Raw genomic sequence first — 24,550 nt, 5'->3', positions numbered from 1 at the left:
CCTACATGACATGAAGCTACATGTATGTACACTATTCATGCGCTCGTCCATCGTAGCAATTGTATTGGAATGCTACTTTGAATGTATTGAACTATTCAAGGTGTTGAGGAATACAAGATAACATCAAAGTATGAAAGCAATTTAAAATCATACATGTTGTATCTACTGTTCAGATTTACATATTTTTTTTTATAAATAATTAATGACTAGAGACAAATATTTAATTTTAATCTTTATTATTATAATTTGTTTAAAAGTAAAAGGAGAATTTAAATACTGTCCTTTCAGACAAAATATATACACAGAAAACGAAATGTAACCACAATTCTCCTGTGAGAATGTAATTTATTCCACAAGTCAGAAAACAGAACTATCATATACATACAGCTATCTTTAACCAAAGTTGCTTGAAAGTTGCTGACAAATAAGAGGCATTACTTTGTTGTTGTGATGCAGAATCACGTCCATGTTTAATATTTAAAATTGCCTTGAGATATTAACTGCATTGACATAGATAGTCAATATGTGGCATATTTCTATTTTTAACTAAATCCTCTGATTGACCAAAAAAATACAGTGGAACAAACAAAATGATTTACACACAAAAACGGTGTTTGCAGGAGATTTTGAGCACAACAAAGAAAGAATTAATCGGTTATAAAGATCTTTGGCAACACCCATGAGTTTTGATTTCTGGTGTTTGTGTATAGTAAATTTTTTTTAGAATTTTAACTGACAAGTGGCAGAAATGAAAACTGCGTAAGTAATAGTAGAAGACTACCAATGACTGAATGATACTGCCATTAAAAAAAATAGGGAAGTTGTCTTAAGGTAATCAAAGATGTCACACATTGGACATTAGAGGCAACAGATTAAAACTCAGTGAGCGGTCGAAAAATTATGCAAAGTACTTTTTACTTCTCTTTATGGGTTTTTCTCTCAAAATGTTCTCAGCGTAAATTTGTTTTTTTTTTCAAAACATTACCAAACTCTGAACCAAAGCCGCCCATGCATTATGGTAAATATTTCACCAACACAAATTTTATAAACAATCTTCTTTTTTTAGTTTTCATTTATTTTTACTTTTATTTAGTTTGTCAGTTTTGTTGTTTTTCTTATTTTGTTTGTTTGTCTCTTTCTTCACATCTATATTGCATTTTATAATCAAAATCAAAAATAAGGATACAAACACAATAAAGACTATAATAGTATACATACAGGGATACTAGCTGAACCGTCCACGATAAACACTAACCAGTTCTTCAATCATTTGTAGTACTTATTAGTAGTATTTTTTTAGAAATATGGGTCGTCCGATTTTGTGATCATCTCGCATATCGCGACTCTTCAATTCTCAAGAGATTGTCAACGCATATCACATCACCTGCATACCCTTATCCTGCCAGTTCTGTGTATTTACATTGACTAGACCAGATAATAGCTAATCCTTTTTTTATCGTAATTTTTTTTTATTATACTCACAATAATTAATACAGAAAAAAGAAAAGACTTTAATAGACAGTTAAATATTCTTAGATTTTCGTCTGCCACGTTTACGTCTAGTGTAATGTATACGCTTTAAAGCGTATACTAGACACCCAATCAAATGTCACTTCCGTTAAACGTGTCAGCGTTGAATGTCAAGCGCAACACATACACACTGTCACTGTCTTTCGTTACAGAAAAATAGAGTGAATAAACAAGTTTTTACTTACCAGTATGAGCATATGATACAGACATTTTCCATATACTAAAATGTGACGACACAGAGGCATAAAATTTTCCAAACGCTAACGGAACAATAACACTCCAGTAGTATTTTCGCTCTATCGGCTGAGCCGTGGGAATGTTCCAGGCTTTGAGAATTGGTCCTAAATAAAGAGCTAATGAAAACATGTGTGACATTGTGATAGTCATCGGATAAGGAAAATAGTCCAGTACTTGCTTTCCGATGACATTCTGTCCCGCGCTACTGGCGTACCAAATAACACACAGAAAAACAATCCGACAAAACTCTTCGAACAGCTTAGAGTCATTGGTCAACGCCATTTTGTATCTGAGTTCGTGTCAAACTCCCTGGAAAAATTAGAAGAACTCGCTCTATGCGTGTAAGCGATTACCACAAACAGCACCAGAGCACAGAAAGAAATCCTTTTTACGATGAACCGGTTTTCGATATAGTTAAATACTACTTGGCTGCGGGAAATTAAAAAAAAAATTAGTCATATTCAACTAACAGAAATAAAAAAAAGCAAACTCGTAACAGCCGGCATATGTTCAAAAGCAAGCTTAGGTGGTATGACGCAGATAGAGTTCCCATGAGTCAACGTGTAAACACAAAGATGGCGGCGCCCATGGTCATTCATTCACCGAAACATTCTTGCTCGTTAGTTTTTCCAAAACAACAATAATTGCAAAATCGACAGACTTATATCTTGCGAGGTCGTCAAGAAAGAAACATTCTCACCTCGGTTACCATCGACTTTGTATGAAAATCTCCAATAATCGTTTGATTAGAATTTAGAAATTCATAAATCGATCAATCAAACGAAGTGAGTTGCCAGGCACTGAGTACTGCCACATACACGCGGCGCGTTATATCAATGTCCTGTCGATGTCTTTAATGGATGGAGAAAAAAAACAGTAGTGCAAAGAGGAAAAAAATGGACATGTGTGAAGATTGCAGTCTGGTGCATCTCTGGTGATCAGTGAATAGAAAATGAAGAGGGCGGTAGTACTATCATCTCTCCTAGCAATAAGTGTCATATTCATGTTTTTGCAGATATACTTTTTAAGTTTTCACAATCGGTCCAGTGGTCGTGTAAGTATACACCGGATTATAATTCAGTGAAGTTTATCTATCTATTTATTCGCTGGCTCTATTCTCCAACAGGAGACAAGGAAATGATCTATTTAAAAAAATAATAAAAGTAACAAATTTATAAAATAGAATATGTAACAGCAAGGATCAATAAAATGAAGGCACATCAATGGTGTCATATATGCAATGAAGATCTAAATACAAAGTCACACAAAATGCAAAATGATTACGAATTGCAAGGACATTCCTAGTAATAGTACCATCAACACAACAAATCCATTCCCTTCATTTTCATAAATATTTATACAAAGTCACGCAAAATGATTACGAATTGCAAGGACATTCCTAGTAATAGTACCATCAACACAACAAATCCATTCCCTTCATTTTTGTAAATATTTATACAAAGTCATGCAAAATGATTATGAATTGCAACAACATTCCTAGTAATAGTACTATCAACACAACAAATCCATTCCCTTCATTTTTATAAATATTTATACAAAGTCACACAAAATGCAAAATGATTACGAATTGCAACAACATTCCTAGTAATAGTACCGGTACTGTCAACAAAACAAATCCATTCCCTTCATTTTTATAAATATTTATACAAAGTCACGCAAAATGATTATGAATTGCAACAACATTCCTAGTAATAGTACTATCAACACAACAAATCCATTCCCTTCATTTTTATAAATATTTATACAAAGTCATGCAAAATGCAAAATGATTATGAATTGCAACAACATTTCTAGTAATAGTACTATCAACACAACAAATCCATTCTCTTCATTTTTATAAATATTTATACAAAGTCACACAAAATGCAAAATGATTACGAATTGCAACAACATTCCTAGTAATAGTACTATCAACACAACAAATCCATTCCCTTCATTTTTATAAATATTTATACAAAGTCACGCAAAATGATTATGAATTGCAACAACATTCCTAGTAATAGTACTATCAACACAACAAATCCATTCCCTTAATTTTTATAAATATTTAGACAAAGTCATGCAAAATGATTACGAATTGCAACAACATTCCTAGTAATAGTACTATCAACACAACAAATCCATTCCCTTCATTTTTATAAATATTTATACAAAGTCACGCAAAATGATTACAAATTGCAACAACATTCCTAGTAATAGTACTATCAACACAACAAATCCATTCCCTTAATTTTTATAAATATTTAGACAAAGTCACACAAAATGCAAAATGATTACGAATTGCAACAACATTCCTAGTAATAGTACTATCAACACAACAAATCCATTCCCTTCATTTTTATAAATATTTATACAAAGTCACGCAAAATGATTACAAATTGCAACAACATTCCTAGTAATAGTACTATCAACACAACAAATCCATTCCCTTCATTTTTGTAAATATTTATACAAAGTCATGCAAAATGCAAAATGATTACAAATTGCAACAACATTCCTAGTAACAGTACTATCAACACAACAAATCCATACCCTTCATTTTTATAAATATTTATACAAAGTCACGCAAAATGATTACAAATTGCAACAACATTCCTAGTAATAGTACTATCAACACAACAAATCCATTCCCTTCATTTTTATAAATATTTATACAAAGTCACGCAAAATGATTACAAATTGCAACAACATTCCTAGTAATAGTACTATCAACACAACAAATCCATTCCCTTCATTTTTATAAATATTTATACAAAGTCATGCAAAATGCAAAATGATTATGAATTGCAACAACATTCCTAGTAATAGTACTATCAACACAACAAATCCATTCCCTTCATTTTTGTAAATATTTATACAAAGTCATGCAAAATGATTATGAATTGCAACAACATTCCTAGTAATAGTACTATCAACACAACAAATCCATTCCCTTCATTTTTATAAATTGTTGTACAAAGTCATGCAAAATGCAAAATGATTATGAATTGCAACAACATTCCTAGTAATAGTACTATCAACACAACAAATCCATTCCCTTCATTTTTGTAAATATTTATACAAAGTCATGCAAAATGATTATGAATTGCAACAACATTCCTAGTAATAGTACTATCAACACAACAAATCCATTCCCTTCATTTTTGTAAATATTTATACAAAGTCATGCAAAATGATTATGAATTGCAACAACATTCCTAGTAATAGTACTATCAACACAACAAATCCATTCCCTTCATTTTTATAAATATTTATACAAAGTCACGCAAAATGATTACAAATTGCAACAACATTCCTAGTAATAGTACTATCAACACAACAAATCCATTCCCTTCATTTTTATAAATATTTATACAAAGTCATGCAAAATGATTATGAATTGCAACAACATTCCTAGTAATAGTACTATCAACACAACAAATCCATTCCCTTCATTTTTGTAAATATTTATACAAAGTCATGCAAAATGATTATGAATTGCAACAACATTCCTAGTAATAGTACTATCAACACAACAAATCCATTCCCTTCATTTTTATAAATATTTATACAAAGTCATGCAAAATGCAAAATGATTATGAATTGCAACAACATTCCTAGTAATAGTACTATCAACACAACAAATCCATTCCCTTCATTTTTATAAATATTTATACAAAGTCATGCAAAATGCAAAATGATTACAAATTGCAACAACATTCCTAGTGATAGTACTATCAACACAACAAATCCATTCCCTTCATTTTTATAAATATTTATACAAAGTCACGCAAAATGATTATGAATTGCAACAACATTCCTAGTAATAGTACTATCAACACAACAAATCCATTCCCTTCATTTTTGTAAATATTTATACAAAGTCATGCAAAATGATTATGAATTGCAACAACATTCCTAGTAATAGTACTATCAACACAACAAATCCATTCCCTTCATTTTTATAAATATTTATACAAAGTCACACAAAATGCAAAATGATTACGAATTGCAACAACATTCCTAGTAATAGTACCGGTACTGTCAACAAAACAAATCCATTCCCTTCATTTTTATAAATATTTATACAAAGTCACGCAAAATGATTATGAATTGCAACAACATTCCTAGTAATAGTACTATCAACACAACAAATCCATTCCCTTCATTTTTATAAATATTTATACAAAGTCATGCAAAATGCAAAATGATTACGAATTGCAACAACATTCCTAGTAATAGTACTATCAACACAACAAATCCATTCCCTTCATTTTTATAAATATTTATACAAAGTCATGCAAAATGCAAAATGATTATGAATTGCAACAACATTCCTAGTGATAGTACCATCAACACAACAAATCCATTCCCTTCATTTTTATAAATATTTATACAAAGTCATGCAAAATGCAAAATGATTATGAATTGCAACATTCCTAGTAATAGTACTATCAACACAACAAATCCATTCCCTTCATTTTTGTAAATATTTATACAAAGTCATGCAAAATGCAAAATGATTACAAATTGCAACAACATTCCTAGTAATAGTACTATCAACACAACAAATCCATTCCCTTCATTTTTATAAATATTTATACAAAGTCATACAAAATGCAAAATGATTATGAATTGCAACAACATTCCTAGTAATAGTACTATCAACACAACAAATCTATTCCCTTCATTTCTATAAATATTTATACAAAGTCATGCAAAAATATGTCCATCAGCCAATAAAAACATCTTGTTCCAGTCACAGTTTGTATTGGGAAATATTTCTAAAAATTGGTTTGTTGTGTCGGTAATAATGTGAATGAGCAACTCTGAAAGAACAGATTAGTTTCATCTCTGGTTGTCTTTTCTGGTACTCTTGTTTGTGCGCAATCTATGTGTTATGTGCATTTTTTTTCAATTCTGAATACAACAATAATCTTGTTCATTTCTGTTAACACAGACATTATGGCTATACAAGAAACAAATCAAAAGTCCAATCTTTGTAGGAAATAACTTCATGTTTGAATTCATGGTATGATTGTCTTGGATAGTTGGACAGAAAAAAAAACCCTGCATGACATTCAGTGACTCTACAGACATTTAATGCCCAGTATAAAGCCATTTACTTATATGTTCTTTATTTGTTTAAGCACAGGATCACACAGAGTTGACGGCAGAAATAAGACACCATGAAAAGTCTATGGCTTCACCCTACGTGAGTTATCTTTTCGACTTGTCTTATATTACGCTCAATGACAGAATCATTTTTTTTATCATGATTCATCGCATAATACATGTATACAAAAATGACAAGAGAACTGGTGATGGCTGTGAACCATAACTGCCTCAGCACAAAGGCTGTTGTGTAATACCAGGGAATGTAAAGGGAAATGTATTGTAGTGTTACCTCTGTGTAATTCACAATATATCTGTAACCTTCACTATTAAGGACAATATGGGAGTAGAAGCAAGTTAGTTAGAATTACCAGACATTTTGGGATATAAAGAAGTGGCCTATTAACCCATGAAACATACTAGCACATATTCATACATGTCTTATTGTGTGGGGCAAAGCTGTCATGTACACAATCATAATAACTGGAAATGGTTTCATAACTGAAATTTAGAAAAACTACGAACAAAAAATAATGAAAGTCTGTGATTTTCTGCACAGTTTCCAGGAAATTATTAACCGAACCATAACATTTATAAAAAGCACAGTGCTGAGATTCACTTCGAGTATATCAGAAATATAATCTTACAATTGCATACGAGTCGTCAAAACGTACAGTTTGGTGACATAATTCAAATTTTGTATAGTTCAATATGCATACAACTACCCATATACTAGTACATTTTGACAATAAACCTCTCTTTCACATTGTGCAAATACAAACAAGACATTAAACCTTCCTGACAGTAACATGTAAGCGTTGTATAAACCCGAATGAAAAGTCTTGCTTGAGTCATGGCGAATACTTCTATCGAGTAGGCCATTTAAAAATCTCTTCAACTATCCAAGGCCAATCACTAATGTGCAGGTCATTAATTAAATAATATTAATTTTATTAACACATTACCACAGAGGGATTGGCAATGGCTACAAATGTTTAAGAAAGAATAAAAGGTTAACAAAAATTAAAATAAAATAAAAATATACAAAACACTAAGCTAATACATTACTGTAACAGAGAAAGAAAATATTAAGACTAAATTATTATACAATAAAAAGATAGAAAAAATGAAAAACTTAACTGGGAAAGAAAATTGACACTGGGATTGCTGTCTTATTTCAAAACACTTCTTTAGGTATCTTGCTACAGGGAGTGTTAGACCTCTGTTGTTTAGCAAGACTATGAATTGTGTCTTTGGTGACAAATTTTTTTTCTTGCCATTTCAAATAAGACATTTCTATCGGGGGTATAACTTTTGCATGACATCATTAGGTGTGCTCATCTTCTACTTGATTCTGATCACAAAGGTTACATAATCTATTAGCAAGGGGTATTCCGTTGTGTCTGTCAGTCTCAGTTTTCAATTTTCAAGTTATGGTCACTAAGGCGGAATTATTTAAATTTTCGCGCATCTCATTATTTTACAGGGTAACAAGGTAGGTTTCAAAAGCAAAATTGTTTTTTTTTAATTCTCTGTATGTTCTTAATTTATTTATATTTCATTTTGTTTTGATTGATTGTCGTTTTGTAATTCACTTTTCCAAGTTCATATAAATGATGTTTGTATATTTTTATTAATTTGTCCTAATTGCCTTGCTGTTAGAATTTCATTGTTGTCAACCAGGTTAGACTGGTTGATGTTGTTCAAAGGGGAGTCTACCATTTACTATTAATTTCTTAATATTAATAATTTACTATTAAACTCGAAAACATCGTAATGTTATTACTTCTACACCAGGTAACACCAATTAAAACCAACATCGATTTAGAATTACTGTGGCCAATGACATTGAAATTTGGTCTTCCATAAAGCAGCAGTTTCCCTCTTCTAATAATCAAAACTAGCCTGGATACCCTAGGGAAGTATGTCAATTGTTTCACAACAACGACTGTCCCAAGAGATTTTCGTCTTCTCAATTTCTCAAGATAAACGTCCCAGGGTTGTTTTGTTTACTAGAAGGAAATGTCCTTTGACAGCATTTCTTGAATTATCTTCCATTGCACAAAAAAACAGCAAATACTGTTACTGAAGCACAGAATTGGCATGAATTTTGTCCCCGGCCATTCACGCAAACTGCAAATCAAGACTTTTACCGCATCCATAGTTAATTGATGATGGATGTATTGTGATGTATTTTGACCCCCGGATCCTGACCTTGCATTTTTGCCACGTTTACTGCCCTTTCATACCCATTCAATTTCCTTTCATTATTTCATCCAGATTCCATGATATTTTATATTTAAAACCAACCTTTATTTCACAGTCACTCTAGTCTTCACTTTTCTAAAATTATCTTACTGATCAAAAGACTTTTCACTCCCATGCAATCTCCCATAGTACTTCCACAGATACAGCAGCGATCGCCAACATATCTACAAATAACCTCGCTCTCAGGAGCTGAGGAATAACAAGTACATGTATTTTCAATTGCTTTCTATTTTACAGAATGTTATAAAATTATTTGTAAATATCACTGCTGCCCACAATATTCCAGTGTTTTTAATTGACCCCAGTATCCTACAAACCATTGTGAACTACCAGAAGTCTGGTACAAAGACAGTTGGCAAGTGTAAATACCTCTGTCATAGCAGACTGGTCACCACTTTCGCTATACTACACAACCATTGGAATCCCCAGGTAAAGTATGTGTAACTTCATTGTTGTGTGATATTTTTGTTTTACACAACGCAATGCAAAGGAAAATGGCAACAACCAACAAAAACAGGCAATATGGGATTACAATGACCTCTGTTGTGCATCATTTAGTACAATCCCTGCATATAATACATGCGATAAATTCACATTAACTGGTGATATATGAACGTGGTGCCACGGCGGTCCCTTGGAATGTTTGAAACTTACTGACAACATACGCTGTCTTCACACATGGTCATTCAGTGCGTGGTTCAATATTGGTGACATGAAATCTTGGTGCATCATGAATGTATCAAAATAACTTTTATTGTAGCAAAACAACTTCAATAAACATTCAGAGCAATTGCTGTACATTTACTAGCAATGTTGATAATAACTTACTGCAGTGTAGCTACATTTATAGAAACATTAGCATTCAAAGAATGACTGAAATGGCGATGGTTGTCAACAGATGAACCACCTCTGTCATAATTTTGCTGTACTAACTAATCCTTATACTGAGTCTCGGATTCAGCCCTTCAGACTCAGACAAGCGCAAAGAAACAAAGGTCCTTTAACACATTGTCTGCTGACCTGTTCAAATGCTCAAAATGATCAAATCACAAGAAAATAAAACAGTTCAGATAACGAAATATAATAATCATAGTCCAGTGCTGTCAAACAACAATACTAAAAATAACATATTCTCATCCATCTTCAAGGATATACAATTGTTTTTTAAGTATAAAAACAAAGTAATTTTTGTATCACCATAAGATGGCAGTATTCATGTTACCTTAGATATTCTTTGCCTATCATGGTACATAGATATCTAACTTGCATACGCTTATCTTATGAAGATGGAGAAGATTTGGAACACAAAAAAAATTGACGGATTTATTTTATTCTCATTTTCAGACTCAATTTTTAGTCACACTCAAAAAGAACGGCTTTACATGGACACATACAACAGGGCAAGATCCACGCTTGCTATCAGTACCGAGTATGAATGCAATAGACGTGTCTCTGCATTATTTATTCATTAATAGTCATCATGTTATACATTTAGTCATATTCTTTGAGAGAAATGACAATTACTGGTGGCATGGACCAATTACACTGCAGGATACGTTTGATTCACATATTGAAACAATAGGACTTAATCTATCAGCGGTTTTGATTGGTCAACATGCTGGTGCTTATGACAAGTAAGAAATTACTATTTATTTATAATGCTGCTCCAGAGAATTTTCGTTTTAGACATATTTGACTTGAAAACAAGAGTATGTATGTGTTTGACCTCTAGAGGGCATATTCAACTGGGAATATATGGAAGGTGACCAAAAACTGAATCTTGCATTGCATGGCACTGGGCTTTTGAATTGTATGACTTTTTCTTTGCCAGCCAAGGTTCATTTATTCTGTCGCCACTTTTTCATTATACCTTGGCATAATTTCCACTATTAGACTGAATCACTGTCAATGAAATCAAACACAATAGTGCATACTGTGTTGTGTTTCCTTTGTAAATGGAACACAAAGTCAAGTGGGAAATTGAACGCAGGTTGTGTGTTTTGTCAGTTAAGATATGACGTGATATGATGGCAAAATCAATGGGTTTAAATTTGAAATTGATGCGAGTTCTAGTTACAGAAATGCCAATTGATAGATTCAGCTCATTGGCACACCCAATCAAATCATTTAATTTAAGTGATCTCAAATACAGCTTTTCCCAACACAATCACACACAGGGATGTAGGGATGGCCATGAATGGCTAGCCCTAGAGAAATAGTGCAAATCGGACGATTTTACTTTACATGTAAGGAAAATAAAAGCAGAACTGACCACTAATTGAAACATTTAAAAATCTTAATAATGAGTCTAATGAGCATTCATAGACCTTCATAGAATCTTGGGATTACTATGTGAAATATTTGATGCTTTGAATTGTGGGTAATATATACTGGTACATTCAAATTTTAATGTTGAATGCTGGCAATCAAATTGGCTTCCCATTTGATTGTACACATGTATATTGAAATTTCTTTCTTTTGAACACTTTTGAATAATGTTCAAATGCACATGGATTCACAAAAATTCACTTCTGTTCTGAATTACGGTACATGAATCGAAGCATCAAATAAATAGTCTTAAGAACCCAATAGAGCTCCATGAATGCTACCAAATGTACAACATTACTACAGAGACAAAAATTACCATTGTGAATACACAGAGGATGAAATCATTGGATGCTTTACATTAATAGCTGGAAAATAAATTCTGGGTTGAAAATTATTTTCCTGGTGGTTTTCATGCTATTGTATAAACTATTCACCTTGCTGCAGGACATATCATCATTTGTTTCCCCTTTTTTGTACAACAAAAGGTTATTTTGGCTCTGAATTTCATGGATTAAAAAAATATGTACTAATTTGTGCATACACAAATACAGCCAATGCCCCTTTAATTTGTTTTTCTCATACCGTAACCTTGGAAATATATTCTCATATGAAACGAGGACCAATTTTACATAATAGAAAAAGAAACTACTGTTATGTAACTGTTTCGACTGTTATAAGCATCTTTTCTAAAAAGTTTTTTTTTCTCCTATTCACTGAAGGTAGATAGTCTACCGGGTATTTTGAGAATTTTTAGTTTTTAATCAGATGATTCATACTGTAACTGCTTTTCTCCACTTTCAGAATGGAAGTTATGCAATTCAAAGCTGACGGATTGAAGATAAATGTTCCAAGATATCCAACCTTATTTCTGGAACAAGTTCCGCATTCACAATTTATAGAATGTAACTACGCAAGGGCCAAAGAATTCTTGGATAAAAACGGGGACGATAACAGCGCTGATGCTGTACATTTTAGAGTCAAAGCCAAGAATTTACTTTCCAAGGCAAAAGAGTTGCTGGACCAGATTGGAATTCAGTTTTGGTTGAGTAGTGGAACTTGCCTTGGTAAGTTTGTTTGATAACTTGTGACTATTTTAAAGACACGATATCAACAAAAACATAATATTGCTGTTTGATATTCTATAGTGTAGAACAAATCGAATTATGATTTATCAAAATAAAATAAACTACCGATAGCGTTGTATTTGCAGGACACACAACAATGTTCATTAGATGAGAAATCAAAACCGCTGCTATGCATGTGCTGTGTTTGTTATTGTATGTACAAAAATAGCTGATGCAATGCGTATTTAGAGAATTTAATTATTTCATCAAATGAATACCCTGATGTATGCTACAAGAACACCGTTTTCAGGTCATGACATAATTCAATGTAATTATTAATATCGAATGACAATACTAAAAGTTACATGTTCTTGTCCATATTGTATCTTTAAGGGTGTACAATTGTTTTTTTTAATAAATATGTATAAAAACAAAATAATTACTGTATCACCTTAAGGTGGCAGTATTCATGTCTAGGCGTATTGCAGAATCTATTGACAGTGCTCACTGTCGTGTGATCTCGATTCAGTATTTAAGCCAGTTTATTCATTTTCGCAGCAGAATCACAGGTCTTCTAGTGTTAGATACCTTGCATTCATTTGTCCAAATCCAATCACCTCGTACATAATCATGAGGTGATAATGACACAACTCAAATCAATGCAATGGGTTAGCAGAAGACCAGTATGCAAATACTCTAAATCCTGTATCTAGGAAATAAACTTTTGTTTTTGTTTCTGTTAACAGTTTGTTTTTATTGAAAGATGGTTTCTTTATTTGTAGGTTGGTTTCGAGAATGCAACACTATCAGTCACAGCAAAGATGTTGATATCGGTATATGGATAAAACATTACGATGTACGATTAATACCAGCATTACAGATGAGTGGATTGCATTTAAAACATATTTTTGGCAAGGTAAAACAGACTGAATTTATTTCCTCATTGACATTACTGTTACCAACTGACCTGCGGGTCAAACATGGCATTGAACATAGAAAAGTACAAACTATGTATTGTGTTTGATTTCCAGCGGCCTCGTCATGTCTTCTGAGCTACTGTTGATTATACATTTTTGGGAACAAAGAGACACGAAGATCTGATTAAAGTGGGGGAGTTGTCACCTGTGCATGCGTCAGATGGCCATAGTGTGTCATTGTTTACAAACAAGCGTCTACCCATGAGCCTTTGCATTTTTAGCGTGTGTTGTTATCGTCGCTTGGGACTCAATTCCCGCTTTAAATGAAATAATGTCCATCCATGTGCCACTGTGTCTTGTACTAACTTCGAACAAAATCTGAGTGTCTGCGAAATAAATATCGGCTGATTTGTAATGATCTTAACCCTTGTGTTATTTAAGATGAAATCCCTGCCAAGTACAACCGTCATGGTTTTAGATAATTGTCTCAATTATTACCTTTCTTAGCAATGTGTTAAATATGTTTCTGCTGTTTGAACATACACCAAATGATGACGTTAATGTGAATAACTAATAATACTACATCGTATCACAGTGATCTTTGACTCTAAATGTCATTTTTGTGTGCCAAGGCCATGTGATGAAAAACAAAATTATTATTACACTTATAAACACCTCACAAAACTGTCTGATAATCTCTTCAAAATGCTTGTCACCTTGAGAAAATGTTTGTATATTATGTACTGTAAACCATTTTACGTTTGCCACTAATAATCTTTGCAATTTGAGAAGAAGACGAATCCTGCAAAAGTCCATGTGACTTACCAGAACTTCAATGAAAGTCACTGTGACTCACTAGAATCCCAATGTAACTTTGACTTACTTGGACCCCAGTAAAAATCACTGTGACTCCCTAGGACCCCAATGAAAGTCACTCTGATTTCCCTAACCTTTTCACCACTTCCTCGCCTAAATTATTCTGCACTTTTTTGTGCATATTCTCAATTATTTCTGGAAATGAACCCTAATTTTGGAGCCAACAGACAAAATTTGTGTCAATTTTCATTTTTTTCTAAAAAAATTGGGCTATTTTTTGTCCCAATCTTCTGAAGGAAATTACATACTATAAACGGGACTATTTTATGAATTTGTGATGAAAAAAAGGGAACTGGTGGTGAAAATGCTAAGACCCTGTGACTGTGACTGGTTCTCTTGGGGAGCCTAAATGAAATGTTCACTGCAACATAATTTTGCGACTTTCCTTGACAGAAATTTGTCTCTTGTGAAATTGAGTATTCTTACAACACCTTAATTTTTTGAATAGCATAATTTTACTCCGTCAACATTCTGCACACTTTTATGAATTTTTCAACAATTTCCCAGTTATTTTAGTCAAACGGGAATAATTCTCCATTTGCTACAGATCTTGATCAAAATTTTTAAAAATATGTCATATTTTTATAACATTACACTTGTAATGATAAGTTCTAATGTTTCTTATTCAGAGAGAAGACAGTTTTGAGCTATCTTTCTTGGAAGGTGATATCAAACTTGATATTTTTTTCTTCTATGAAGAAGGTAACACTATGTGGAATGGTGGAACACAAGTGAAATCAGCAAAAAAATTCAAGTAAGTGCTCATCGTGCATGTTTTTAAATATTACCTCAAGGGGGCGCTGTTTGCATTATACTGTACTAGAATACATGTATATCATTGGGTACTCTCATTCCATGGAATGATTCCATTACACTTCTTTCATTCAACAATTTTTGTTTGAAAGTGTAAAAATATTTTTTCACCATTGTTTATCAGTGATTATAAACAAATAAATTGCATAATTTGTATTTCAAATTCTAAAACTTTAAAAGTCATATGGGAGCTATCTGCCTCATAATCATGATTTGACTTCAAATAAACAAGCAGCCTTCATAGTTATGATACAAAGTGTTTGCCATGTTTATAATAATTAACAAATCCTGTCGCTGCATGTGAAAGTGGAACAGAAGTAACCTAGCTCAGTTTGCACGAGGTACTGTGCCCTCTTTGATAGATTCACTCAGCTCATGTGGAAGTGAAAAAATCAGCGAGGGCGCTGTACCAACCAATAGTTTGTCCAAATGTTCTTCCAGAATATTTTTTATGAAATAAAATAATTTTTATATCTTATTCTATACAGCAGAAGTCTATTATTATTATTATTGGTGGTCTAACTTCACCTGGGCTTCCACTGCAGCCATTATTTTTTATTTAGTTGTGTATTATTCAGCCTTGAACCCCAATTCTGATTCTGACATTCAACTCATCAAAAATTTACGTGTAACAGTGACTTTTTATTCTTTCTTTATGAGCAGGCTTTCTGTATTTCCTTATATACAGTACGGCACTTGCACGTAGTCAGTTAGCGGCATATTGAATTTGAATAGCGACACCTCCATAACATTTTTTACAAAGCTGATTTATCATCTTCATATCATTCATATTTCCTAGGTACGTATTTCCTCGATTCACACTCTGTTGGACGGAGTTTCTGGGAATGAAAGTACGAGTGCCGTGCCAAACTCAAGCATATATAGAGGCAAACTACGGGAAAGACTGGAATACGAGGGTCATGGAATGGGACTGGAAAAAAAGCCCACCAAATGTGCAGGAAAATGGGTATTGGGATTCTAATGAATGGTCTCAAGTTATGCAGATATTTGGCTGAAATTATTTGTATTTCCGAATCTCTGTTCACTTCGAGATCCCTTGTTATGCATGAAATCGAATGTAAAAGGTCATAGCATCGTATTGGCGTTAAAACATTGTGTGGAATTCTGCAAATAAAAACAAGTATTTGCACTCTTAATATTGTTAGGGTATTTCAATGCCATATTCCTCCTCTTTAAGATAAACATTTCAAAATTGAACTATGAAAAAAGAGTAGCTCAAAATCAAATCATTTGTTTTTTTGCGGCCAACGATTAAAATGCGTCTTTCGTGCTTTCTCGCAGTGAATGGAAATCACCTATTCATATATGAAACATGGTCAAAGCTTGCATTTACTGTCACTGAATAGATAAAAAAATATCAGAAATATTTTTAATAACAATTTACCATTCATCTGTCTTGGTCTATTCATATTACTGATTGTCCATTAGTGTCAACTTCAAATTTTTTTTTTTTTTTAAATCAGCCGTATGGTTTTCATATTCACTACAAATGTAGCTTGAGTGATTCTCTCCGTTTTGTTCATTTTAAGAAAACTTTTAATATCTATTGATATTATTTTTAAAATTTTGTTTAAAATTCTATTTTCAAATAGTTATTGGAAATAGCTATAGGACCTCTGTTCATGTTGTGGTAACTTCCAATCTTAGTAAATATTTTGGTAATTTTTAAGTAAACAATGCTATTTTCAACTTCCTGAAAACAGCTAACCTGGGTACCTAGGATGAACCTCCATCTGGCAAATTAATTCATTTAGTAATGATAACTTCAATTTCCTGAAGACTATTGTTATCATAAAAACAGCTATTCTACTCGCATCTTAAACAGCAGAGCTATATCAGCCGACATGCTGCTAGTTTTAAAAGTCCTACCACTAGATGGCACTGTCAGACATACAGATCTGAACTTGCTAATCACACCTAACCAGTGCAAGAAAAATATGCAATTGCATCATTTGCATTTTATAATAATTAATTCCCTCCCCCAAGGTAATAAATACCATATATAAACCCGGTAAAACAAATATCAGGTATTAAAAATATTGTGAATGATATTGTGAATGATATTGTAACATGGTGTTTATAAAATTACAAGAAATAGTCCATGTTGGAAGCCATGATGCTGTCATGCATAGTTCCCCAGCATGCAACATACAAATTTTATTACCATGGAAACCATGCTTACAATGCAATTCCATCTAAAATTTAGATATACATGACAAAAAAAAAACGTGAACTGAATAAAATAAAATTCCTTGCAATGAAATGAGATAAAGTATACAACAGACATACACTGCATTTTTGCTGAGAATCTGACAAGCCATATAAGACTATATTTAAGTAACTACAAGTGATACAAAATTCTTTTTTAAAAACTGACTACAAGACAGTACAGGCAGATTTTGAGCAAATTGAAAGACTTGGATGTGTTGGAAGCACATATGCAAAAGACCAACAATAAGACCTAACCCATTGAGCACCATAATTTTTCCCGCCAAAATTTTGATACAACATTTGGTCTGTTTTTATGAATTTTTTTACATTTTTTTTTGATAATTTTGGACCAAATAGACGTAATTTTTTATTGGCTACATGGTTTTATCAAAATTTTGAAATAAATTATAAAAACTTATTCAGTTTAAAATTGTGGTGACAAAAACTGACTTTTTGTACTCAAAGAGTTAAAATTACAACAAAACTAAAAACAATCTATTTGCGATACACCTCAAATATAGGAATACAGTAACTAGAAATTTACAAGCTGATGCCATTTGAAAACAGCTGTTTCCATGAATTGCCAAAATTATGTAATATATATATTGACACAATGTATAAGTAAAACCATTCTATATACACAGTAAAACCTAATCTTGAAAAATGACCAAAATGTCACCATAAAAGTAAATGTGATTTGTACACATAAACTGATTTCTCACCTCGCTGTGTTGTCTGATATAGGTCCCATAGAACGTGTGTAAAATACATTATTTACATAAAACCTGAAAAACATAACGGCCACTTTAAAAACACACAATTTTTCTCCCCTAAGCCCCAAATAAAATATAATCTATGTCTGTTACTATAGTAACCATGGTGAGGTTTAAACTACAGATGTTTCTAATATGTTAATAAATAAATTAAATGTTGTTTAAAAAAAAAAAAAAGCCCAGAAAAATGATATATTAAGTTTCTGATCAATTTGTATTTCTAAAATTTAATTATGGATTTAGTTTTAATGAAAATTGCATTTTTTTGATACCCAATGATGAGTAACATGTTCTTTTTTTTTGGTTCCTATGTGAAATGACTGGAGTGATAATTGAAACGATATATATACCAACAATAAAATAAACAGATATCATATTTGCTCTATTAAAAGCATATGTGAAATAGAAGTGGAAGTAACGTAATACCAAAAACTGCATTTATTGTTACTTTGTAACTTAAATCATTAAAATGTTACTAGTTTTGACCATAGACAATTGTCACTTATAAAAGAGCAAACGTTTGGTAACAGAACACATACTGTATGAAGAGTTCAAGTTCTACTGCTGTAACAAATTAACACATTTATTCAACTGATATGCATCCCCAATATATACAAATGTGTGATATTACAAATTATATTTAGCTTTCTGTGTAGGAAATCTAAATTTCACAAAAATACAATTTTAATATATATTTCGAATATATAATGCATTTTTCATGGTAGACGTGTGAGAAGGCATCACAATAAAGGCTTATTAACCTGCCAACATTTATATTCCCATAATTCATTGCACTTCACATGCATATATAATGAACTTCCTGTTCAGTTTCATCTGATCAAAGGCCCTTTAACCAGATTGATTTTTTTTTAGGAATTTTAAATCATTTGAAAGATATTCAAAAAAAAAATAATTATTGTATGTTTAGAGATTTTGACGGCATGAAACTAAAAAGTGGTGACACCTGATTTTCTTTATTTTTAAACTTTGTAAAAATTTTGCATCACAAAGAATCACTGTGGATTACTAAAGCATAATGGCTTAGAGGGCGCACTGCATATGATCTTGAGTATTTTCCTTGCAAGCACATTACCCAAGTATCTCCTACACTTTCATATCATGCCATACAACACCAGTTTTTTTCAGTTTGAGTTTTTTGTTTGTGTTTGGTTGACAAATTATTTGAATGAAAATGACCACTGTCAAATACTTTGTTTTAGCTGGAATTAATTTTCGCTGAAAAGACTTTTTGGGCGTTTTGTATAGAATTTTTTTTCACTAATTTTTGACGAGTTGAATGTAAAATATAGAAAAAAAAGTATATTCGCTGGATTTTATTTTCACTGAATCTTTCCTTCAGCGAAAATTAATTCCCAGTGAAAATAAAGTATTTTACAGTATTTATAACGGCTTTGCTCATTGGATACTACAAACTATAAATCCCCTATGTTAGCCAATAGTATTCAAGAATACATCTTGGTTTTGGATAATAATCAAAGACAAAGTATATATACTAACGCAGAATTTGATAGGTTGAAAAAATCTGTCTACAAATAAGCTGCTCTCTGATTGGTCTCACTGTAAGGTGTTAGAATTGGTTAGAAAATCAGGAACAATTTTAAAAGAAAAAGATAATACTTCAATCATATGCAAATTAGCTGTGGTAGTGGAAAATTGGTTGGCAGAACTGATTGGTCAAGAAGTAAGAATTTTATTGTTTTATAAGATAATTCTATTTAAAATTTCTGGAATTTGTAAAATTCCTCTGCCTGCTCAATTCTACTGTGCTTTCGTAACGTTGATGTAAAAAGCACCAAGAAATGTATGTTGATGCTTATGCTAATGAGGAGCGCAACTGACAAGCTGCTAACCAATGAGAAGGCAACTTCTGATCTGACATTTTCTACGCAACCCTCATTTGTAGAATTCTTAGCGAAACCAAGCGCAAATCTTCTTCCTTTTCTTGGATAAGTTCCATAACATAATAAATAATTGAAAGTAATGAAAGTTTGTGTCGGATCATTTTTTAGAAGGAATTATCATATAAAACAATAAAATTGACAGCTTTGCCAGCTTAGACTAGAATATTACGATGTCAATATTTACTTCACAGAGGTAAGCCAATGTACAAACAAATTTCCTAAACAGGACTCGTATAATCAATTCTTGAAAACCCAAATGACTGAAGGATGAAAAAAATATGGAAAATCTAATCAGACTACAAATTCTTGTAATTTTGTTGAGCTAACAATTTCACTAAATATATAAATAAGTGAAAATAAAAGAGGAGGGGGTAGGGGCATCTCAAACTTATTTTAATGAAAATGAAACATTTAGCCCTACTGCTATGGTGGCCATATTACCAGTACATTACATCAACTGAATTTAATAATTTGGTCAAAATGATACAGGAACAATAACATTTGACAAATTTTCAAATCAATCTTTAAATAACTGGAAAAATAAAGATATTCCCAAAACACCTAATAACCATGGAAATAACATTTAATATAATTTTTTTTTAAATGTTTAAAATATAAATGTATAGACACACTAACATACCATAGATATTTGGCTTACTGACCACTTGTGCTTTTTAACAGATGGTTGATCTGTAATTTGCTTGAAAGCATTTATTAGTTGCATATGACTTTGCACAGAGGTCCATTTATTAATACATCCCTTACTGACACTGCTTTTTTCCCATTCATTTTGGCAATCCAAGGAGGTTTTCAGAAGATTATGTTTTAAAATCAAGTTACCAATTAAAAATTATTTTGAAAAGGGTGCGAAGTGTTTTTATGGAAAATAAACACAAACTTTGTATGCCAAATTTATTCCATTGGATCAATCAAAATGTCTTTTATAGTAAATGAATTTCTTCAGTCAGTATGACTTACGCAGATTTCCCAGGGATTTGAGTTTTACCATCTTACGTTTTGTATCAAACTGCTGTGATGATAGTCGTACTATTCAAAATAGTTGATTTGAAATTGATCATATCTATCCACACTAAGGTTTGTGTGACTACACAGTGATTCATAGGTAACGTTATTCTGTAGCTAAATGACAAATTCTTCTTTGGAATCAAATGTAGCACAAGGGTCTTCTGGGGTAAATGTTTTACAAATTTCCATAAAAATACTCAAACCTTAAAAGTTATATTATGCGTTGAGTCAGGCCATCAATAGTTTTGATCAAAAGCAAGGTGCTTAGTAACTAGTAGTACCAGCTGTTTTTACAAAATTATTATTTCTGATTTAAAAATATTTGTAATTATAAAGGCACTATGAAATCCACTTTGTGTACTGTTGTAGGGATGATATTTACATTGGGACTTGACCACACTCCATCATAGGACTTTGCGTGGGTGCTGACAACGTCTCAATGAAAACGAACACACGTCCCCATTAACAGACCTGTACACAGAGGTGAGCTATATGAATGCTATTAAATCACATGTTCCCATGACAACTAACTCAGACCACCATCTTCACTGGGGTCAACTTCGCCATCGTCCTGTTCGGAAATTGAGAAATTCCTTGCAATTGTATTGTTCGTGAGAGGCTGATTCCCCGACGCATCGCTGTTGATATATTGCGGATGTTGCCTGGGCAACGTTCTCTCCTCTCGGTGGGTATTGGTTACGGATTTCAGACTTTCCGCCTTGGTCATGGCAGCAACCAGTTTTTCCAGTATTGGTTTACTGAGGCACAGCTCGTCCAGTACTTGGCACCGCTGTTGCAGATGGGCGATCAACGCGTCTTTTTCGCGGTTCGTCGCCAACATCCGTTGCATGTGAGCTTCGGACGACTCCAGTGTTCTCCGGAGCTCGTTGATCTCCTTGTCCTTCCCACTCGCGACTTCCTTCAGTTTATTTTGCATCTGTACATCTTTATTGATCATCGACTCGGCTTGTTCTTTTATGGTGTGTTCAAGTTCGTTGACCTTTGTGTACAGCGCCTGTAGATGATCGTTGGCCTCCCGTATGGTCGATCGTGACGGCGAGAACATCTTGGCCACAACGCTCACCGACTCATTACTCCTTCCCGGATCGGTATATTTCGAGAAAGAGCGGCTCATTCAGACGATGTACCCGCTTGTTTCCTGCAAACGGAAGTGGGGACTGATCAGGACCGTGTGCGCAGACACGTCAGAGATCGTGGATTACATACACATGGACGTTGGTGGCGCCACCGTACACTAAACGTCCCTGGTTCATTCATAGACCACACAGTTCATCGTTCTACCCATAACAAATGGTTCCTAGTATTGCGTTAATAACAAACACATTTACAATAAATACTAGTATACACCGGCTGTACACTGATTTAATAAATGACCCATATTGTGTTTAACGTGTACGGTGGATGGGCATTGGTAGATCAATAATACACAAATTGTACAATTTCATTCCAGTATTTAAAAAAAGCCACCCCTTCATGCCGTTGACATTTTCGTGAATGTGTGAACGTTTTAATTCAAAATGAATAATTGCACGTGCTTAATTTATTCATATACCCCAGAGAAGACAGTCTAATTGATTTATCCGATCATCAGAATAAATTTCCTATAGTAGCAATCCTAAGAGCTATGGTTTTATTCAGCGGATCCAGCAAAATGTATTGGGGGGGGGGGGGGTTCAAGCTTCGCTTTGGATATACGGAGCGTAAATCGCAGAGAAGCTATGCGTAATCCAGATAATATGAATCGTCATGCGTTTGGGAGGGGCCATGGCCCCCCTGCCCCCGTGGATCCGCCACTGGTTTTATTGTCAATAATGCCAAATGACGCCACACATATTGTCTTTGTACTTCATTGATCAGACCAGCCAGCTGAATTTTGCAATTATTTATTGACTTGGGCAGAGTCGTTTTCACATATATGCCATTAAATGGACGCCTAACTAAAGCACCTGACGTTAAACTGAGTTCCGGTTTAGTTTCTCCTTGATACTAGTAGTGTGTTATGTCATTACGGTTTCAAGGCAGATGGCATTCGGCCATGCTGAAAAGAAATATCATTGTCGAAACGGCTTAATTATTCTGATTCAGTCGCCACTGATTTCTTCCTATTCTGGTGTCTGGTCATCGCACATCTCGTTTGACCCCCAGGGTTTGTTAGTTTTCGAGACTCTTTCAGAGACAAATATTTAATTTTCATGGAAAATCAAAATAAGGCACAATTAAATGACAATCAAAAAACGATAATACTTAATTACTTCATATCACGCATGAGCCGAAGAAGATGTTAATAATACATGTAATATCCGAAGAAAAAATGTATACGGGTCACCGAAAACAACTGAATTATTAAAAAATGAAACGAGTTAAAAAAGACAATTTCATGACTTTAAAATATTTGCATTGGCAGTCATTCTGTTCTAAATCTCAATATTTTGATTTATGTGAGGCAGCTGTGTCATATTTTATATGATGATGTATTTATTCCTTCCCGGTAAGGTTCCTGACTGTTACTTGTCTGTGCACGGAGTCTACGCTACATCACGTCTGGGATCGAACTCAGAGCTTTTGGGCCAGACGATTGTTAGTCATTTCATCAATACAAAATGTCGACGACGACAAAAGATGTCATAGCTGTTATAAACTACACCTAATAATTTAAAAATAGAATATGCACGCGTCGGAATAAAATGTGTTCAAACTTCATATACTTAGAATCCATACAGATTTTTAAAATCTACCAAAACTTCTCGACTAAGTGAAATGCGCCATCGCTGCCTTGCTTTCGGCACTTTGTTTCACCGATCAAGTGCGCCCGCTGGCGGCCAAGTATACATTCAAATATAATAATTATCATACATGACTTACATAAAATGGCGACAACTTTAATAGAGCTGAAAAGATGAAACTCGCCATTAATACTGAGCACTTAAAGATTTGTTTGTGTATTATTTTAATTATCCTCGGTAGCTCCTCAAGTAACAAGCACCATTTTTTTCCGAAAATTAAAACACATACATTATAACAATTATTTGAAAGATCCTCTTTTAATTGAGCTGGCATAGCCGTACTATAATGGAAGCTGTGTAAAATATATTGAATGATTATGGATTTGATTTCTTGTTAAAATGTATTTAAATAGTCAGGTGCCTTATCCCTTGTTATTTTTTACATCAGTACAGCTTTAGGCCAAAAAAAAACAAAAAAACTTATGTTGCCCTCAAGTTGAAAATTGGTTCGGTCGGTCGGTCGGATATTTTTTTTAAAATTCGTGAAAACTAAGGGTATCGTAAATAGCCGAGGTATATGGACTTCATAGTATTCGGAACATGTCAGAGAAATACAGATCAACAGATTCAAAGTCGCCACTTACCCCCCGGGACCCTGGGGATAAAACAACGGTCCGGGATCGTACATTTTCAGAGGAAACACTT

General features: G+C 33.1%; 3 protein-coding genes across 3 annotated transcripts in view; 1 reads left to right on the top strand and 2 right to left on the bottom strand.

Annotated features, from left to right (window-relative positions):
• Positions 1-2,292, bottom strand: part of LOC102803295 (solute carrier family 35 member E1 homolog) — a 36,649-nt gene extending 34,357 nt beyond the window's left edge. Inside the window, exon 1 of the mRNA XM_078006508.2 lies at positions 1,716-2,292. Coding sequence (XP_077862634.2) covers positions 1,716-2,049 — 334 coding nt within the window. The 5' untranslated portion in view covers positions 2,050-2,292. The remainder of the gene's footprint in view (positions 1-1,715) is intronic.
• LOC100367602 (ribitol-5-phosphate transferase FKTN-like) lies at positions 2,270-16,305 on the top strand. The gene is made up of 8 exons (XM_006825985.3): positions 2,270-2,821; positions 6,923-6,982; positions 9,388-9,579; positions 10,495-10,784; positions 12,280-12,542; positions 13,325-13,458; positions 14,965-15,089; positions 15,948-16,305. Exons 1-8 carry the CDS (start codon positions 2,720-2,722, stop codon positions 16,162-16,164), a joined length of 1,383 nt encoding a protein of 460 aa, XP_006826048.2. The 5' UTR covers positions 2,270-2,719; the 3' UTR covers positions 16,165-16,305.
• Positions 16,306-17,273: 968 nt separating this feature from the next.
• On the bottom strand, positions 17,274-22,317 carry LOC100367448 (vimentin-type intermediate filament-associated coiled-coil protein-like). The gene has a single exon (XM_085503199.1). It carries the CDS (start codon positions 22,234-22,236, stop codon positions 21,628-21,630), a length of 609 nt encoding a protein of 202 aa, XP_085359325.1. The 5' UTR covers positions 22,237-22,317; the 3' UTR covers positions 17,274-21,627.
• Positions 22,318-24,550: the final 2,233 nt, after the last annotated feature.

This window comes from Saccoglossus kowalevskii, chromosome 9 (genome assembly GCF_978046115.1).
Source record: "Saccoglossus kowalevskii chromosome 9, keSacKowa6.1, whole genome shotgun sequence".
In the NCBI taxonomy this organism is placed as follows: Eukaryota; Metazoa; Hemichordata; class Enteropneusta; family Harrimaniidae; genus Saccoglossus; species Saccoglossus kowalevskii.
This window is presented reverse-complemented; position numbering and strand designations above follow the sequence as displayed.

Bases quoted from the DNA above. Each gene is read 5' to 3' on its own strand.
- LOC100367602 (XM_006825985.3), top strand. From the start codon at position 2,720: ATGAAGAGGGCGGTAGTACTATCATCTCTCCTAGCAATAAGTGTCATA. The intron at 2,822-6,922 runs GTAAGTATACAC...GTTTAAGCACAG, and splicing joins ACAATCGGTCCAGTGGTCGT to GATCACACAGAGTTGACGGC. The intron at 15,090-15,947 runs GTAAGTGCTCAT...CATATTTCCTAG, and splicing joins AAATCAGCAAAAAAATTCAA to GTACGTATTTCCTCGATTCA.
- LOC100367448 (XM_085503199.1), bottom strand. From the start codon at position 22,236: ATGAGCCGCTCTTTCTCGAAATATACCGATCCGGGAAGGAGTAATGAG.